The 18149-nt window shown below is 46.3% G+C and overlaps 1 gene segment (V, D, J or C); it reads right to left on the reverse strand.

Moving 5' to 3' along the window:
• LOC114583608 (immunoglobulin heavy constant epsilon-like) overlaps window positions 1-18149 on the reverse strand; it is a 179784-nt gene that overhangs the window by 27474 nt on the left and 134161 nt on the right. The window contains 4 exon segments of the C gene segment in view: window positions 186-523; window positions 1542-1865; window positions 3067-3399; window positions 5507-5809. Coding sequence covers window positions 186-523; window positions 1542-1865; window positions 3067-3399; window positions 5507-5809 — 1298 coding nt within the window.

Raw genomic sequence — 18149 nt, forward strand, 5'->3', positions numbered from 1 at the left:
CCAGTCATTGATTCCCCTGCAAATGACCACAACATGGGATATATCTGAGTTGCTTCTCTTTTTATTCAGCCATAGGCCAAACACGCACGCATGGAAATTATTTACATAGGGTTTTCTAACAACGCTAGAGAAAAAATCTGGGAGAGGCTGAAGAGGTTGCAATGCCGTAGGAGGGATGGTCATCATTTTTTACCCTGGGTTTTCTCCACGGTCCTCTGGGTGAACTTCATGGGGAGGGCTTCGTGGATAACCATACAGGTGTGTGAAACTCCGTTGTTCCAGTCAGCGAATGGGATTTTCATGTGGCTGTATAGAAAGTAGGAGTCGTTCTTGTTGTCCTTTATGACCGGCGTGTTGACATGATGGTCTCCAGGCATGGCATTGTGATTCCTCAGCCACTGGATAGAAACTTCTTTTGGGGTGAATCCTGTGACCAGGCAGGTGAGGGTCAGCATTGCTGGCTGAGCGTTGATTTCCTCGTGGTGAGGGGGGTAGAGGAACACTCCGGGAGGGGTTCTCGTGCCTTTTTGAGAGGAGGGGGCGAAATGTATGAGAGAAATGGAGGAAGCAACAATTATTAACATTAAGCCAAATTAGTGAATGCAATGTTGAGAATGAGGGTCTTGTAGGGAAAGACTGTGATTTTGTTGTCTTGAACATAGGTACTCCAGACAGGGTCATTGCAGACTGTCCACACACACTTCATAGCAGCAGCATGTTCCCAATCATTACCCTACCTGGCCAATTATATTATCTGAACTACATGAGATAGCAGTGATTTTAGATTTCAACAGCCCTGCTTCCCAATATATATATGGATATCATGCAGCACACAGAATCCCAGCCTTTACTGAGAAGTTATTGGTATGCTCAAGTTCCTGCATGCCTGGGGGTCAAAAGGCAGGCATAGTTTAAAATCTTGCAATGCTCATGCAGCAACCTCTGCACAGCAGATACCCAGGTAGCTCCACAATGTGTGAACCGGGCCATCAGGGAAAGGGCATGAAGAACTGCTTTCAACAGAACCAGATCGATCAAGGTTCAATCAATGCTGGGGAAACAATATCAATAGAGTGGAGATGGCAATAGTTTTATGGGAATGAAAATTGTTATGTGAGAGTCACTGACCCCTGTGGGGGACGCACCCTTCCCCCTCCCTTGGTCCAAGAGTTGCCTTCTAATAATAATAAAAAAATGCATTGCAGGTTTTTCAAGTACCATAAAAACCTGTGAGCAAAGGGGAATGGTTTTCCAGACCTCCTTTGCCACTGCAAAGTTTGTCTCCAGTGTGAATTGCAGATGAGCCAAGTGGTGTTGTGTGTTTTCAAGCACCATAAAAACCTGTGAGCAGAGACAAGTGTAGAATGATTGTGCAAACCTGCACAATAGCCCCACCAGACTGTGTGAAATTGCAAAGTGTGTCCGCAGTGTAAATTGCAGATGAGCCAAGTGCTGCTGCGTGTTTAAGTATTCTCTTTCCTGGTGGAACACAAGGACACCAGCCCCAGGATGGGAGACCAACTCTGTTCCCCCCCCCTTACCTGTTGTCTTGGCAATGGTCTTAGTGATGGGAGCAGTCAAGCCTGGATATTCCACGTTGCAGGTGAATTTCTCACCCTGCAGCCACGTGGTGACAGGGAGGGAGCTGGTAGCAGTGAACCTTCCATTACGTTCTTCTTTCACTTCCAGTAGTTCTGGGCTCACGGGTCCAGAATCCGCTCGTGACCAGGTGACTTTCAGCCCATCTGCGTTTTCCAGATTCTCCACCACACAGGTGAGCTTGGGGTCATTGTTTACGTACAGGTCTTGTGGCGTTGGGGGTATGAGGTGCACATTAATGCCGCTGGAGGGGCATTCAGCATTATCTGGAGACGCAAACTTCATGTTAGTTCTCTAACCAACCCCCACTTCTCTGCTGTTTTAGGGGCTTGCCACTCCTTGCGGCAGAGTGATAATAATAATAATAATAATAATAATAATAATAATAATAATAATAATAATTTATTATTTGTTATTTCCCCAGCCACTCTGGGCGGCTTCCATAGAAACCAAAAAACACTAAAATATCACACATTAAAAACTTCCCTGAACAGGGCTGCCTTAAGATGTCTTCTGAATGTCAGGTAGTTGTTTATCGCTTTGAAATCTGATGGGAGGGCGTTCCACAGGGTGGGCGCCACTACCGAGAAGGCCCTCTGCCTGGTTCCCTGTAGCTTTGCTTCTCGCAATGAGGGAACCACCAGAAGGCCCTCAGCGCTGGACCTCAGCATCCGGGCAGAACGATGGGGGTGGAGACGCTCCTTCAGGTATACTGGGCCAAGGCCATTTAGGGCTTTAAAGGTCAACACCAGCACTTTGAATTCTGCTTGGAAATGTACTGCGAGCCAATGTAGGTCTTTCAAGACCGGTGTTATGTGGTCTCGGCGGCCACTCCCAGTCACCAGTCTAGCTGCCACATTCTGGATTAGTTGTAGTTTCTGAGTCACCTTCAAAGGTAGCCCCACGTAGAGCGCATTGCAGTAGTCCAAGCGGGAGATAACTAGAGCATGCACCACTCTGGCGAGGCAGTCCGCGGGCAGGTAGGGACTCAGCCTGCATACTGGGTGGAGTTGGTAGACAGCTGCCCTGGATACAGAATTGACCTGCACCTCCATGGACAGCTGTGAGTCCAAAATGACTCCCAGGCTGCGCACCTGGTCCTTCAGGGGCACAGTTACCCTATTCAGGACCAGGGAGTCCTCCACACCAGCCCACCCCCTGTCCCCCAAAAACAGTACTTCTGTCTTGTCAGGATTCAACTTCAATCCATTAGCCGCCATCCAGCAACACTATCAGTAAGGTCATGTGGACATGGCAGGCAGTGGGCAAAGCCTTATTTCAATGGGCCTTAATTGAAAGCAGCTATATAGACATGAATTAGGGAGGAGGCTGTCTTGAAATTATTATCACATACTTGAGAGGATTCTCAATATTCTGGAAGCTGTTGTCCTCCTCCCCTTTGCATTCCAGTCCGTGCCCAGCAAAACAGAGCAAAACACAAGTGCCAGCTCAGCCAACCTTTCCTACCTTCACATATCTTGGCTTTGCTTTTCACTTTGGTTTGGGTTTCTTCGTGGAACACCTGGCAGTGGTAGACATTCCCAGCCTGCCAGTCTTCTTGGCTGACGTTGACTGTGCTTGTGGTGCTGAAGGTGTATCCGTGGGCATCTTTCCTGGGCTGCTCAGTGAATGAAGCCAGGAGCCCAGCTTGCCCACCCACCAGCCATTCCACTGCCACTGTTTTGGGGTAAAAGCTAGAGATCACGCACATCAGCTCAATGGTGGCATCACTGGATCTGGGTTTGCAAGAGGAATGCAGCAGGCGGACTTCTGGGGCCACTGGAGGTAGTGCAATAGAGCCTGGAAGGGTATAATTTATGAGAGGTAGGGATGGGTGAAATTGTCAGTTTCGGTTTCCTCTTAGTTTCTTATTCTCCCAGTTCTCCACATCAGTTTGCAACTATTTTAAAAAACAAGGTCTTACTTGTGTGCATTTTAATCCAAATTTCTCCTAACATACAAACCTTTGTATGCAATTTTGCACAATATAAACATTTTTGCTAAGCAGTGCTCCCAATATGATGGGTTTTTATGTTATTCATAACATATATCCATTTTTGGGCACATTTCCCCCTAGTTGATGCATTTTTGTACATATTACTTGGCTGGAGAACTGCTTTGCAAAATCCAGAGAAGGACAGATTTGATAGGACGCTACTTGTCTACCACTCAGCGTAAGCGCTGAGACCCAAATGGAGGAATCCACTTAGTTAGAAGACTGGAGGGTGAGTGACCACTAGCTCATCTGCCATTGACATCTTTTGATTCCCCTATTACTATTCTTCCCTCCTTTTGATATCATGATCCCAATGTTTTGAACACTCACTCAGAAATGCGCTGTTTTCCTACTCTGTATCCCTATTCAAAGCTTGCCTCCCCCCTGTAGCTATCATGCTTTGCCTTGCCTGCTTCAGCACAAAGGATAGCACAGGGTGATCAATCCTAGCCATTCCTTCCATCATTACAAGTGACTGGGCCTCAGGAATATCCACCCCCTTAATTCACTTCACTCCTTCTACAGCTTGACAACTCATATAAGATATTAAAGGTGGGGGTCATGAATGCCCACGGCAGCAAACACTGTGTGTACACTACTAATATTTGTAACTTTGTTCCCAGAATAAAGCAGCAAAAACAGAATTTAAAAATAAATAGCCACCTTGAAATGTATTCAAAAAACTTGCCTCTGGGAGAAGAGTCGGTGGAAGAAGATTGGAAGAAATTTAAAGACTATTTGCAGAAATACTGTAAAATTAATGAATGTTAAAATGATGTTGGATTGAAAATAAGTGGTATTGGCTACAAGATTAATAAGAACATGTAAATATGGATGGATAATGGATGAAAATATAAAGTTAAAATAAGTTAAGATATAGAGTAAAGATAAATGAAAGAGGGTAAGGATTTGCTGAAATGTTTTTGTAAATGGGAATACAAAAAGGGGAGGTGTGAGGGGGTCAAGGAAACAAGTAAATGAGCCCAAAGATATTGAAAAATGGATATATTTTCTTTTTAAATTTCTTCTTTTCAGCTATCTGTTTTTTGTATTTTGTACCTTTTTTATTCTTTTTCCTATGTGTGTTTTTTAGTTCGTTAATTGTTGTTATAATTTTAGTTTGTTAATTGTTGTTATAATTTTCTCTATTTTGTAAACTTACGTTTTCTTTTTGTAAAACTTGAATAAACATTTCTTTAAAAAAAACCAAAAAAACTTGCCTCTGGGTGTTTCTCCAACTTGCCCCTGACTTCTGAACCTGCTTTTTCCTTACCCCACGTCTGGTACTGAATGAGCAATTCCAAGCTTTCTCTCTCTGTCCCTCAACCCCCACATTTCAGTTGTAAGCCATGTTGGGCAGAGACCATTTCTTGTGCTGCCTGCTTAATGTGCCTTGGTACCAGACAATAAAGCAAAGGTAAAGGGACCCCTGACCACTAGGTCCAGTCATGACTGACTCTGGGGTTGTGGCATTCATCTCGCTTTACTGGCCGAGGGAGTCGGCGTACAGCTTCCGGGTCATGTGGCCAGCATGACTAAGCCGCTTCTAGCGAACCAGAGCAGCACACGGAAACGCTGTTTACTTTCCCGCTGGAGCGGTACCTATTTATCTACTTGCACTTTGAGGTGCTTTCGAACTGCTAGGTTGGCAGGAGCTGGGACTGAGCAACGGGAGCTCACCCCATTGCGGGGATTTGAACCACCGACCTTCTGATCGGCAAGTCCTAGGCTCTGTGGTTTAACCCACAGCGCCACCCGCGTCCCTTACCAGACAATAGCGCCACCCAAAAATATTGCATCTATTCCCCAACTCTCTCCACCAAAGTATTTCGCTTTCCTTTCTTTCACCATATTGAGTGTCCATTTGAGGGTCAAAAAGAAAGCAGATAACGATGGCCCAGCCAGACTCACGCTCAATCTCCTTGGTGATTTCAGAGCTGGTAGCTGCATGGGCGACTTTGCATTCAAGCTTCTCCGATTCCCAGGTGCTGGTTGGGATGGTGAGCTGGCTGGTGAGAGTGTAGAGGCCACTGGATGAATCCAATAGGGCAGGGAAGGTCCGGATGCCGCTGGAGATGGCTCCCGAATTCCATTGCACTGTGACTGGTTCAGGGAAGTAGCCAGAGACCAGACAACCTATGGAGACCTGGGAGGCGGTGTCGTCATCTTGGCTACAGGGAGGCAATGGGAAAACCGTCGGGGCTGTGGCACTTGCTGCAATGAAAGAGAAAGACATGTTGAGTATACGCTGTCCAGCCAATGTGGATGCTTGTGTGTTTCTGCAATACAGGGGGTTGGAATAGATGCCCCTTGGGGGTCCCTTCCAATTCTACTTTTCTATGATTCCATCAGCTGAGTGTGGGTTACAGGATCTCATCGCCTCATTTGAGGTAGAGCATTGTCCTGAAAGATTCTCGGGTGTGCCCAAGTTCATGGAGAATTCTGCCGTTGTCAACCATTTCCAGTCCTGGCTGGATTTAAGAATGCTGCATGATTGATCTCTGCTATTTGTTAGAGGAAGGGACAAGGAGATATATGTTGTGCTGATGTATCACTTTCAAGCTGATTTTCTCAGCTATAAATGTTCTTTTAAAATAAGCTTAGGATTCTGAATTCTTTGCAGAATACATGCAGCCCTGTTTTAACGCCCACTGACAGACCGTTTCTCTCTGAGTTTTCCTAATACTTGACTTATGTCATTCAGCTGCAATTGCGCCGTTATTCAGTGAATAATTAATTTCAACTTTTTGGCCTTAAGTTTGTCAGTTATCTAAACATGCAGAAGACATTTGCATTTTGCATTCTACATTGATTAAAAGAGAGAGAGAGAGATGTGAGCGAACACCCATTCATGGCCAAGGGAAAGGAATGTGGGACTATGTAGTTTGGTAAAAGCAATCAGAAGAAATGGTGCAGTTTTGGCCTCACTGTCCCTGCATCTGGCCTATGCCTAAAGGAAACTGGAAGTTGGCAGGAAAAGGTGGGAAGCCATGGTAGCTTGAGTGCCACATTCTGCTGCAACCAATCTTCTTGGGCCTCGTGCCATTGACAGGCAGAGCCAAAGCCAAAAGCAACACAGGTGAGCAGAGCAACAGATGAAGTTCTTGCCTTGGTACATTCTACCTGTAGAAAAGTCAGAGGATTGCAATGCACACATCTGCCCGTTTCCCCATCCAAGTAAGCAAAAGCCATGATCACAATTCATATTCCAACCAGGCAAAAAAAAATCATTCAAGAAATGGTACAGGGTAGGTCTGAGGACGGTTGTAAAAGTCAGACAGAGGGGCTTGGAGGGGCACATATGTCACCTGAACATGAAGCTCCCCACCTTCCCCCTGTTCACTAGTTTAAAAGAGTGCTATTTAAAGATAATACAGGGTTCTTGTTGTTTTTAAATGAAGGAGCCTATGCTATGTTTTACCACTGAGATATACGTTCCCCACCTCTGTGAGCACAAGGTCTCCCTGTCCACTAGGAGGTGTGGAGCCTTAGGCCAAGATGGTGCTGTTGGACTTCCGCTTGGTGAGAAAAACTTCAGCAGCTTGCAGATTTCCTGCCACAGTGGGAAAAGCATTAGCTGTGCAGCTACTCCCCACTTTTTGCCTTGGTGTTACTCCTGAACCAAGGTAACAACGACTTCTCTTTGGTGGCTGATGCACCACTCACCTGAGACCAAGTCTCTAGATTTAAGCCCCTTTCACCTAACCGAAACCAGTGGGATGAAGAAATCAAGATTTGAATTCTGGCTCAAGATCTGTAGCTGCAGTCCTGAACGCACTTGCCTAGGAACACAGTCACACCCACACCATCCACTTAAAGTGCTCTTAAAGGTAAAGGTAAAGGGACCCCTGACCATTAGGTTCAGTTGTGGCCGATTCTTGGGTTGTGGCGCTCATCTCGCTTTATTGGCTGAGGGAGCCAGTGTACCGCTTCCGGGTCATGTGGCCAGCATGACTAAGCCGCTTCTGGCGAACCAGAGCAGCGCACGGAAATGCCGTTTACCTTCCCACTGGAGCAGTACCTATTTATCTACTTGCACTTTGATGTGCTTTCGAACTGCTAGGTTGGCAGGAGCAGGGACCGAGCAACGGGAGCTCACCCCGTCGCGGGGATTCAAGCCGCCGACCTTCTGATCGGCAAGTCCTAGGCTCTGTGGTTTAACCCACAGCACCACCTGCGTCCCTGTGTGCTCTTACATCACCTTAAAAGTCATGGCTTCCCCCAAAGAATGCTGGGAAGTGTAGCTCTGTGCGGGGGGTGTGTGTCTCCTAATGGCTCCCAGCACCCTTAAACTACAGTGCCCAGGCTTCTTTAGGGGAAGCCATGAAACAGTGGGATGAAAGTGCTTTAAATGTATGGTGTGAATGTGTCATAGCTTCCTTGAACATTGATAGACTTATATCTTGAGCTAGTGCATGTTTCTCACTCTCTCGAGTGGCATTTTTGGCTGGCATTGCCCACATCTCAAAATTCCAGGCCTCCTTTTAGTTGCGCGAGTTCTCTCACTTCCTCTTTGTTCAGCACCAGCTGCAGGTTGCAGCTGTCCTTCTTAGCGCCCCCTCACATACAAATTTGACTGAAACTGGGTAAGGGGACAATCAAAAAGCAGCGGTCAACAGAAGAAGAAAAAATGGAAAGGCAAGCAAACTGTGATTAGAGAATATTTGAACATCATTAGCTGGCAGTAATAATAGGAAGGTGAAGCCAAATCAGTTTGTACAGCCAATTGCAACTTGTTTGGAGTTCTAAGTGTGTAAGATCAACTATTCTACGGGGTATCAGCAGCTGGTGGTTTATAGGCCCAACCTACTCCACAAATGACAAAACATTGACCCAATAATTTCCTCCTACTGGATAAAGTGGATGTTCAACTATTCAGCTTATGAATAATAATAATAAAAATTTCCCAGTAGTATATGTTATAAAATAGACAAAATTAAAACCAACCATGCAACAAGTCAGTAAAATGATTAAATCAAGAAGAGACGAATCCACAACAGATAAAATCCAGCCATAGAATTACATTGTCTTTGGGGCCATGCCGCACCCTGTAGTTGCCACAACTTCAGCATTTTTTTAAGGTCCTCAAATGGGACTTGCCTCTTGGGTTCTCCTCATACGGCCCTGCTAATGTTCCCTGATCTTAGTCCATAGCTAGGGATGCCAGCTGACCAGGGTGAAAGAGTCTGTCCAGCTCCTCTGCCTTTAACAGTATGGTAGCCTGAAGAAACCAGGAGATTTTATGCCATGGTGGTCAGCATTATTATGACCAGTAGAGATCTAGAGAATCTCTGGATACCACCCCACCTGAGCTGGACCACTGCTATGCCCTGCTGAATTTTGTAAGAAGAAGAGGCTGAGGCCCCAAGTCTGCCTGAAAAAAGACAAAAGGCCTTCCCCCTTATGTGTGGACAGACTGACAATTCTAAAGGTTAGGGATTTACTTTGAGTCAGCCTCTGCCTGTTGCTCTCAGAGTAATTTTGCCCTGATAGAGACCTAAAGCCGCAAGTGATTTTGTATTACTTCCTATGGTTGCTGTCACATATTTGGGGCATTTTGTTTTAATCACTGCAGCCTGACACACGCACACATTCAGCAAAGGAAGGTTTTCTTCTTGCTCATTTCCAATGCCAGGAATAGTTTCCCCTGCTAAATACGTGCACGTCAGGCTGCTGTTAAAGGCACAGGAGCACGTGCAGGAAAAATGAGGTGGCAATCCTATATCCCAGCCATTCTGGTGTGGTTCCTTCCCCCGGCCAAGTCCCTTGAGCCTTTAATGTATCCCCAACAGGCAGAAGTTCAGCAGGTGCAGGAGTGGAGAGGGAGTGGTGGGGACAGCTTCACTGCTTGATTTTCTGCCTGCTAGACTACTGCTAAAAGCATGGAAGCTCTGCAAGAAAAAAGCAGCCAGTCTGCCAGAGTGTTAAATGCAAGTGCACTCAGCTAACCCAATCTGATAAAACCTCAACTCCCACCACGACCTCCTCCCCCAATATGTTGCAGTTTCCTTCCAAAATGTGGATAGAATTAGAATAGTCAATAGCTGTTTTTTCTTGCTTTCTACCAAGCCATCGGCAATAGCTTGATACAGAATGCTTATTTCCACGTTCCAGACAATTTCTGCACTGAGCTGGCAAAGGTGAGGCTGTCCCTCCTGGTCTGTAGAGAACCCTAGACAGAATATGGTGGCTAGGGCTACCAGCTCTCTAACCTATTCAGTCCACTCCAGTTTCCTGAAATCCATTTGCTCTAAAATCCACCACACTTCCAAAGCTAGCAACAAGTCCCCTCAAAGCTTGGCTGCATCTGCTTCCCACTTAGTAACCCCAGAAGCTTCATTTGAAAAATCCTGGTGTTTTTTACACATCTCTTTTCCCTTCGTCAGCCAGAGCTAAGAACGAAACCTGGGAGTCCTAGCTCTTGCTGACGCTAGCTTGCAACCACTGACACCGCTCTCCTTCTAATGCTGAGACTCCATGCTTGTTTTAAGCTGTTTCTCATCTCCCAGGAGCACGAGGTTCCCTAGAGCTGCATTTCTTAGGTACACCAGATCCCACTTTCTTTCTCCTCTGAATCACTCATTACACTACCCTCCTGTGGCCGGGTACAAAGCACAGAAAGTTGTCTTTCAATGGGTCTCCTGAAACTCTTCCTGAAAATTGCAATGCATTCCCCTGCTAGTTGTTTTGCCAAGCCTCCTGTCCTAACCAGCTCAACCCACTCATCAATAGCAGACCACTGCAGAGAGAAGACAGGGCTCCTTCTTCAGCCCTTGCAACCCAGCAAAGCTAGAGATCTTTTTGCTCCAAAGAACACTTTCTGAGCAGGGAGCAGAATTTCGTCTTCTCAAAGCTGCTTGCTTCCTAACCCTCTTGTTCCTTTGTTGTGCTTGCTGCTTCAGGCCTCCGATATGAACCCCCAAAGCTGCGCACCATAGCTCCAGCATCAGGCATTCAGGTAGCCCTGTGGCTCCCCTCCCCAGCTTCCTTAACTTTGCAGTCTGATGGCTTCCCTGCAGCCAGATGCTCAGCTGGTTCCCAAGGCAAGCAGCTTCCCAGCTGAGCATCCTTGATACAATACAGCTTCTTGCTGCTCCAGTAGGAATTGGGGGATCTCCAGCCTGAGCTTCATGTCTGGGGCAGATCTTTCTGCATAATCTCTCTTTTTTCGCCCAGCCCCCATGAAGCCTGCTGCTCATCTGGATAGTCTGGAATCTCCCAATTAAGCATCAGGCTTCGTCCAGACTTTTACAGCATTTCTAGCTACCTACCAGCTTCCTTAAAGCTTGCTTCATCTTAGGGCTCAGGAACCTGTCATTCTAAGCTGCTAGCACTCATCCAGTTCCCCCTACCCTGGCTGCTCCCTGTGAGCTTCCTTGAGGCTCAGGAAAGTTATGAGTCTTTAACATGGGCTTGACATGGGCTTTAAGTTAATTCCTTGCTTCGTAACACCTTATCTGAAACGTGCTGCGGATCTGGGAGGCCAAGAGCCTCACATTGGAGCCTCAGACTTGGAGCAAGCTCACAAGTAGCTCTTCTTCCCCTTGGCAGGCTGAATCTTGCTGCTCATTGCGGGAGGGAGGTGTCAGAAATCTCCCAGTGAAGTATCTGCCTGGGTAGACTTTCAGCCACCTTCCTTGCCAGAGGATGCCTAACGTTCTTCTGGTGGTCAGGAAGCTCCCAGAGGGCGTTAGGTTAGAGCAAGCAGCCCTGTTGTATCCTGCCATCTTCCTTGAAGTCTGCTGATTGTCTGATAGTATCTCCCAGCACAGCATCAGGTTTGGGGTTTTCTGCCATTCAGGCAGCCTCCCTCCTGGCTGCCCCACACCAGCATTTGTGAATAATAAGCTAGGTGCTCAGACATCTCCAAACTGTGCATCAGGCTTGGGGAAGCATCTGGGCAGCCCCTTGGCTGCTCCCCATCAGCTTCTGTGACTTAGCTAGCACTCAGTTAGGTGGTCAAGAATCTTCCAGCTGAGCATCGGGCTTGGGGCAAGCATCTGGGCAGCCTGCCTACCTGACTGCTCCCTACCAGCTTTTCTGGGTCTTAGCATGCAGCTAGGAGGTCAGAAATATCTCAGCCGAGCATTAGGCTCACAGCAGAGGCAGCCTCCCTGGCTGCTCCCCAGGACCCAGAATCCTTCAGCTTTGCTACTTGCTCCAGGGTTAGCTTCCTTGAATCCTGGTTCTGAACTAGGTATGGGACAATGTCCCCACTGAACATTAGGTGAGAAAGAGCTCACATTCCCCTCCAGGGTTCACGGAGTGCACTGCTTGTCCAGGAAGCCAGGAATCTCACAGCTGAGCATCAGATGGGATCTATACCACTCTTTTGCTCTTGTCCAGCTTGTTTTAGCTTAGTATTCAGCTGGGTGCCAAGGATCTCCTAGCTGAGGATCAGGCATGGGGCAGGCTTTCAGATAGGCTTATGGGAAGCTGGTGGGAAGTGAGCTAACTCTCCTGCTTTGGCAGCAGCTGTCTACCAAAGGAGCCTTAGGTTTGGAGCAAGCTTTCAAGTACTGCTTTCCCCAGCTTGAATCCTGCTGCTGATCTGTGAGGTCAAAAATTTCACGGCTGAGCATCTGGCTGGGGTAGATGTCAGTCCCCCACTGCCACCTTATCAGTTTCCTTGAAGACCAACCTTCATCTAGAAAGTCAAGGAACTGCTAGCTGGCCATCACATCTGAGCAAGCTTTTAGGTTGTCCTCTTGTTCCCCAGCTACTTTCTTGAAGCCTAACACTCCTCTGGGAGCCCAGAAGTTCCCAGTTCAGCATCAGGCTTTATCTAGACTGTTTGCCCTCCTCCAGCTTCCTAGCATAATCCGTAGCTTGGAGGCAAGAAGCAGTTTGGCAGGTAGCCCAGCTGGGACATAGCTGAGTAAGAAGCTTGGGAGGAGTTAGCAAGGAGCCCTGGGGCTTTTCTCACTTACCTTCTTTAGACCTCTCTCTTGGCTGAGTGGTGGGAAGCTTTCAAGCTGAACATGATACATGGTGAAGTTTCATGTGCCTATGTTCCTCCCTCTCAGCTGTTGCTGTTGCTCTGGCCTGGTATCAGAACATAGGAAGCTCAGTATTGCCTACACTAACTGATGACAGCAGTGGCTTTCCAAGGTTGCAGGTGGGCTTCTCCCCCAGCCCAGAAGGTCCCCAGGAATTGATCCTGGGACCTTCCTCTTGCAGAGCAGATGTTCTACCACTGAGCTTCAGCCTTTCCCATTTGGCTCTGATAACAGGAGTTGAAGTGGAGCTTCTGGAAGGTTGACCAGTCGCTCTTTATCCTTGAAGTTCTCAGCTCCAAGAATCAACTGAATGCTGGGAAGCTGGTGGGATACAACTAGGCTACCTTTGCAGCCTTCTCCAAGCCTCACATGCAGCAGCTCCAAGCCCCATCTACTCCCCCAACCTCACTTACATAAAGATGCTCAGTTGGAAGATGGTAGCAAGGAAGACTTGGATCAACTAGGAAGCCCAAGAATCATCAGGAGACCCTTGACTAAAGGATAAAAATGCTTCTCCTCTTTCTCAGGCATAGTATCCTTCACTTGCTTCCCGGAAAGTCTAGGACATCCCAAGGAGTCCCTTTTCCTTTGGGGTATCTATGTTCCTATCTTCTCAAGAGCCATAACATTAAGAACAAACCCTCTTTTACTTACCGACCCCAAGGCTGGAGTTGATTGAAGCAACCTGACCTCTGCTGAACGACCCACCGTCTGTTTCTGTTTGGGACTATTTTCTGTTGCAATGAGGCCTTCGGAGTTTTCCCCTAACCATGCTCTTATGAAGTGCCTTAAAAAAGAACAGTGCACGTTAGTGACGTCCTGAGAGTTGGCGTGAAGGTGTGAAAAAACATCATGAGTTCTAAGTTCAAGGGATATAATTGGGGGCAGCCAGAACTTCCCCCTTTTTTCTGACCTTCTCATAACCCAAAAATTCCATTGCTGAGAAAAACAGGGCTCGATGAAATGCAGAATTGGGGTGAATCTGGTCTTCCAAAACTCAAAACATGTGCTTATACCCACCTACTTCCCTCCTAATTAATTAGTTAATTCAACTTAACAGCCCTTGTTTGTTTGCTTGTTTTGTCCAGGGTGATGTATAAAATCAAAATTATATAAAGACATTAAGCGTTACAGAGTTAAATAAACTGAGACTGCAATCCTTTATGGACTTTGGTCTATGGTTATTCCCTTTGTTCACCACAACCACCACTGGCTTCACAGTCCCATTGAATTCAGTGGGGATTACTTCTGAGTAGACATATAAAGGCTTGCACTGTCAATCCCGGTGAACTTTCGTGATGACATTGTTGTTGGTGAAGCTTACTACCAAGTGTAACAATGGCACTGTCAAAGCGGCTCATTCAGGCTTGAGTGGCAAACTAGGCCTTCACCTCATATATTGCTATTAACCATTTTCATATCACATTTCATTCCCACAATGGTTTTCGATTCCTACTTCATGCAGCTGTGGGATAGATTAAATTGTGAGGCCAATGTGGGCACTATCTGGTGCAGGCCACTTGCTTGTGCAATGGAAGTGCATTTGTGCAACGGGACCTGCACTTTCTCTTCTTTGCCCCTCCAACAACCCCCATGCCTCCTCAAATTTGCTCTAGGGCAGTGGTTTCTCAAACTTTTTCTCTGGGCCACACTTTCAGAATAAAAATTGACTCATGCCACACATCCCCCCCCCCATTGATACAGTGGAAAACAAAAAGAAACAACTCATTTGATTCCCTCCCTCCCTCCCTCTCTTTCTTTCTTTTTTCTTTTCCTTCTCCTCCTGCAATGAGGCTACATTTTAATATTTTAATGTTCCATTATTTTAATGTTGTATTTTATTTTTGTTTCTAAGTTGTAATCATTCATCTTGTTTTTATTATTGCTTGTAAGCCGCTCTGAGCCCGGCCTTGGCTGGGGAGGGTGGGGTATAAATAAAAAATTATTATTATTATTATTATTATTATTATTATTATTATTATTATTATTATTATTATTATAGCAGGGCTTGATTTATAACATAGAACACAACTGCTTTATAATATGATCATGGGACACCCAGAAAGTATAAAATGATGCAGCTACCTAAGAACACGAATCATTCCGAAATACAATTATAAAGGGGCCTCTTACGTATGTACCTTAAGTATGTATACAATGAGAGGTGTGAACTTGCTTTTGCCAGGTAATATCATTTATATTAGGTCTAATTTGAGACAAACTTTCTCCTCATCAACACAAAGAAGCCTTTCTCCTTTTCTGATCTTTCCTATTTGTCAGAGCTGAAAATGCACATTCACAACAATACGTTGTGGTGAACTGTAGATTCTGGATCACAGCTAGGATTGTCCTCAATATTACTTGGCACTCTTGGCTCTCATTTTGAAAAGATACCTATCCACATTCTGCAAGTAAAAAGAATGGTTTTGATACTGTGCCACACTACTCTGAAATATTTAAATGTTTCTTTGATTGTCCCTGAATCTGAATCTTGAAGCAGAAGACTTGTTTTGTGTTCAGGTGTCTGCTTGCATCCCACCTTTCAATTTATAGGGAAATGTACAAGGCAACACACCAGTTTGGGGTTCATTCTGGCTCCAGCTGAGTTAGCCTCAGTCGCTAGAAGTGCCCTTTTACCAACTGAACTGGGTATTTCAGTTACGACTGGGGAAGCTTGCCCACAGTAGCTCATGCATTGGTTACTTCAAGAACAGAGCGTTGCAATGTGTTGCTATGTGTGCTTGATCCGGAAGCTGCAGTTGGTGCAGAATGCTGCAGCGCGATTGCTGACAGGAGTGAGACCTTGTCCACATATAACATCTGTGCTCAGAGTTCTGCACTGGTTTCCAATTTGCGACCAGGTCAAGTTCAAGGTATTAGTATGCAAAGCCCTTAACAGCTTGGGACCCGTTTACCTCTGAGATCACCTTACCCCACATATATCCTCTCGACTGCTTCAATATGCAGAACTGGCACTGTTTATAGGTGCCACATATTTCTCATTTTTATGCATCTATCTTTCATTGTGGTGGTGACGCCGCTACATTGGAACTCCCTGCCTATTGGCATCAGGCAGGTGCCTTCACTGTACAGTCGTACCTTGGAAGTCAAATGGAATCCGTTCTGGAGCCTGTTCGACTTCCAAAACGTTCAAAAACCAAAGCACAGCTTCTGATTGGCTGCAGGAAGCTCCTGCAGCCAACTGGAAGTTGCGAAAGCCCCGCCGGACGTTCGGCTTCCAAAAATAGTTTGCAAACCGGAACAGTCACTTTCGGGTTTGCAACGTTCAGGAGCCAAAACGTTCGAGAACGAAGCTATTCAAAAAACAAGGTACGGCTGTACTCTTTTTGGTGCCTGATAAAAACATTTTTGTTTAGACAATCCGACCCAGATATCTAGAATGCTGAGGTTTTTTTAAATTATTGCCACTTTAAATTTTTTGAATGATTTATTTATTTTAATAATTAATTTATTGATTTATTATTTTTGTAAACCACTTTGAGGTTGTTGTTTTTTTTACAAATGTGTACACATTTCCTGACATAAATAATACATTTTTTTTTAAAAAAAATTCTAAACCAAATTTTCTAAGACACGGTTTCACTTTATTGCAGTACATACGTTAATGACTAAGATTGGGTACTCTGACCTCTGACATCCCATTTTTTCCTTTTGGTTTGACTCAGTGATTTCATCCAAACCTGCAATTTCAGAGTGCTAATGGCCTCTCACCCTTCTCAGGTGGGCAGCAGTTGCAGATCTCACCTCAGTCCACCACCCCCAGAAGCTAGGGCCCATGTGTCTTGTCGACTGTTAAGGGAATTCCCTGGCTGGCAGAATCTAGGAGTGGGGATTCCCTGTCAAAATGCTGGCTTCAAATGGGCGGTGGCCTAGTTGACTGGCTGGGCATTAGCTGTGGGCCATGTTTGGTCAGCTGGCAACTCATAAAAGCTGGCTGCATCCTACTCCTACCCCTCCACAATGCAGTCGGCCAAACAGCTAACAATTCCCCCCCCCCCCGCAGCCATCATTGTTGACCCCCATTTTTCTCATGTTGGTGTCACTATGCTGACTTTGTACTACATTCTTGTTTGTGTATTTGTGGGGAAAGTTCAATAGATAATTAAATTTTAAAAAAATTTAAAATATAACAGCCAAACAACACCTGAAATTCCTTTTTCACAGGTCAGACCACCGGTCCATTTAGCCCAGTACTGCCCACACTGACTGGCAGTGGCTTTCTGGGGTTTTAGACAGGGGTCTCTCAGCCCTATTTCAGGATACCAGAAACTGAACCGGGGACTTTTGGCAAGTGTCAGAGACTGCCCGGAGGTCCCAGCTCACAGAAGACCAACGCTAGCCAGCAGAACTGTACAAAGTCTTTATTGAAGTTTAGTTCCCATTTTCAAACCCTAGCGTGCGTCTCTACGTCTAGACCCTAGACCAGCGAAGCCTCGTCTGAGTCTCCGCCCCCTGTACACCAGTTTAAGACTCTAGCCTTACTCCACCTTCTACGTTTCTCCTTCCTCCTCTGGGTCCTACTACCCCCCTGGGTGCCTTCCTTCCTGGACGCCTCGGAAGCGGACCCTTCGGACTCCTCCCCCTCTCTTCGCCGGGCTTTGGGACCCGGCTCCCTCTCCGGGCTGCTCATTGCGCCCCCCTCTTGTACATTTGAACTTGGCGCGCGTGCGCTGCCCCTGACCTTCCTTTTGACCGTTTCCTCGCTCTCTGATGCAGGCGTGGCTAACCCTGACTCATGTCCTTCCGCTGACGGAAAGCTGCCTGCTGCCGATGTTTGGGACTCCTCCCCCTTACTGCTCTCCGGTGGGGAAGCTGGTCCCGATTTCCAGCTGCTGCTCTCTGAGTCCCCTCTGGCCCCTCCTTCCTGGGGTGTTCCCTCTGGCAACCCCCTAGCTCTGACCACGGGAGCCCCTTTCTGTGAATCCTCTGATTCGCTGGAGAGACTTAGAGACCTCGGACGGCTATCATCGCTGACCTCTCCCTCGGATTCCTCTCCCTCGGTCTCCAATCCCTCCCTTTCCTGTCCCTCTGCTCCTGAACCCCTGACAGCAAGCTTTTGCCATTCCTGTAAATGTTTCTGCTCTTCATTTCCTCAGACCTACCAGCACAGAAAGACTGGTGTAAGAAAGATTGCCTTCATTCTCAGTTAATGTCTCAGCGTGCTCAATGACAGCTCCATTTTCTTAAACATTTTAAGGGAGTTGAAAATGATGCAACAGAGGCATCATTGCCTATTACAATAGCACATATTATTTTGACCCATCAGGTAAAAGAGTTTTTTAACACCTGCCAAGCCTTTGTCCCAGTGGTAAAAGGGAAATAAATTTACAAAACAAGAGCAATGAAAGATCTTTTAAACAGCTTTCAGTTCTTTGAAAAGCAGCATTCGCTCTTCTAGTACAGTGGTACATCGGGTTAAGAACTTAATTCGTTCTGGAGGTCCATTCTTGACCTGAAACGGTTCTTAACCTGAAGTACCATTTTAGATAATGGGGCCTCCCACTGCCGCCACACTGCCACCGTGCAATTTCTGT

This window comes from Podarcis muralis, chromosome 13, assembly GCF_964188315.1.
Source record: "Podarcis muralis chromosome 13, rPodMur119.hap1.1, whole genome shotgun sequence".
In the NCBI taxonomy this organism is placed as follows: Eukaryota; Metazoa; Chordata; class Lepidosauria; order Squamata; family Lacertidae; genus Podarcis; species Podarcis muralis.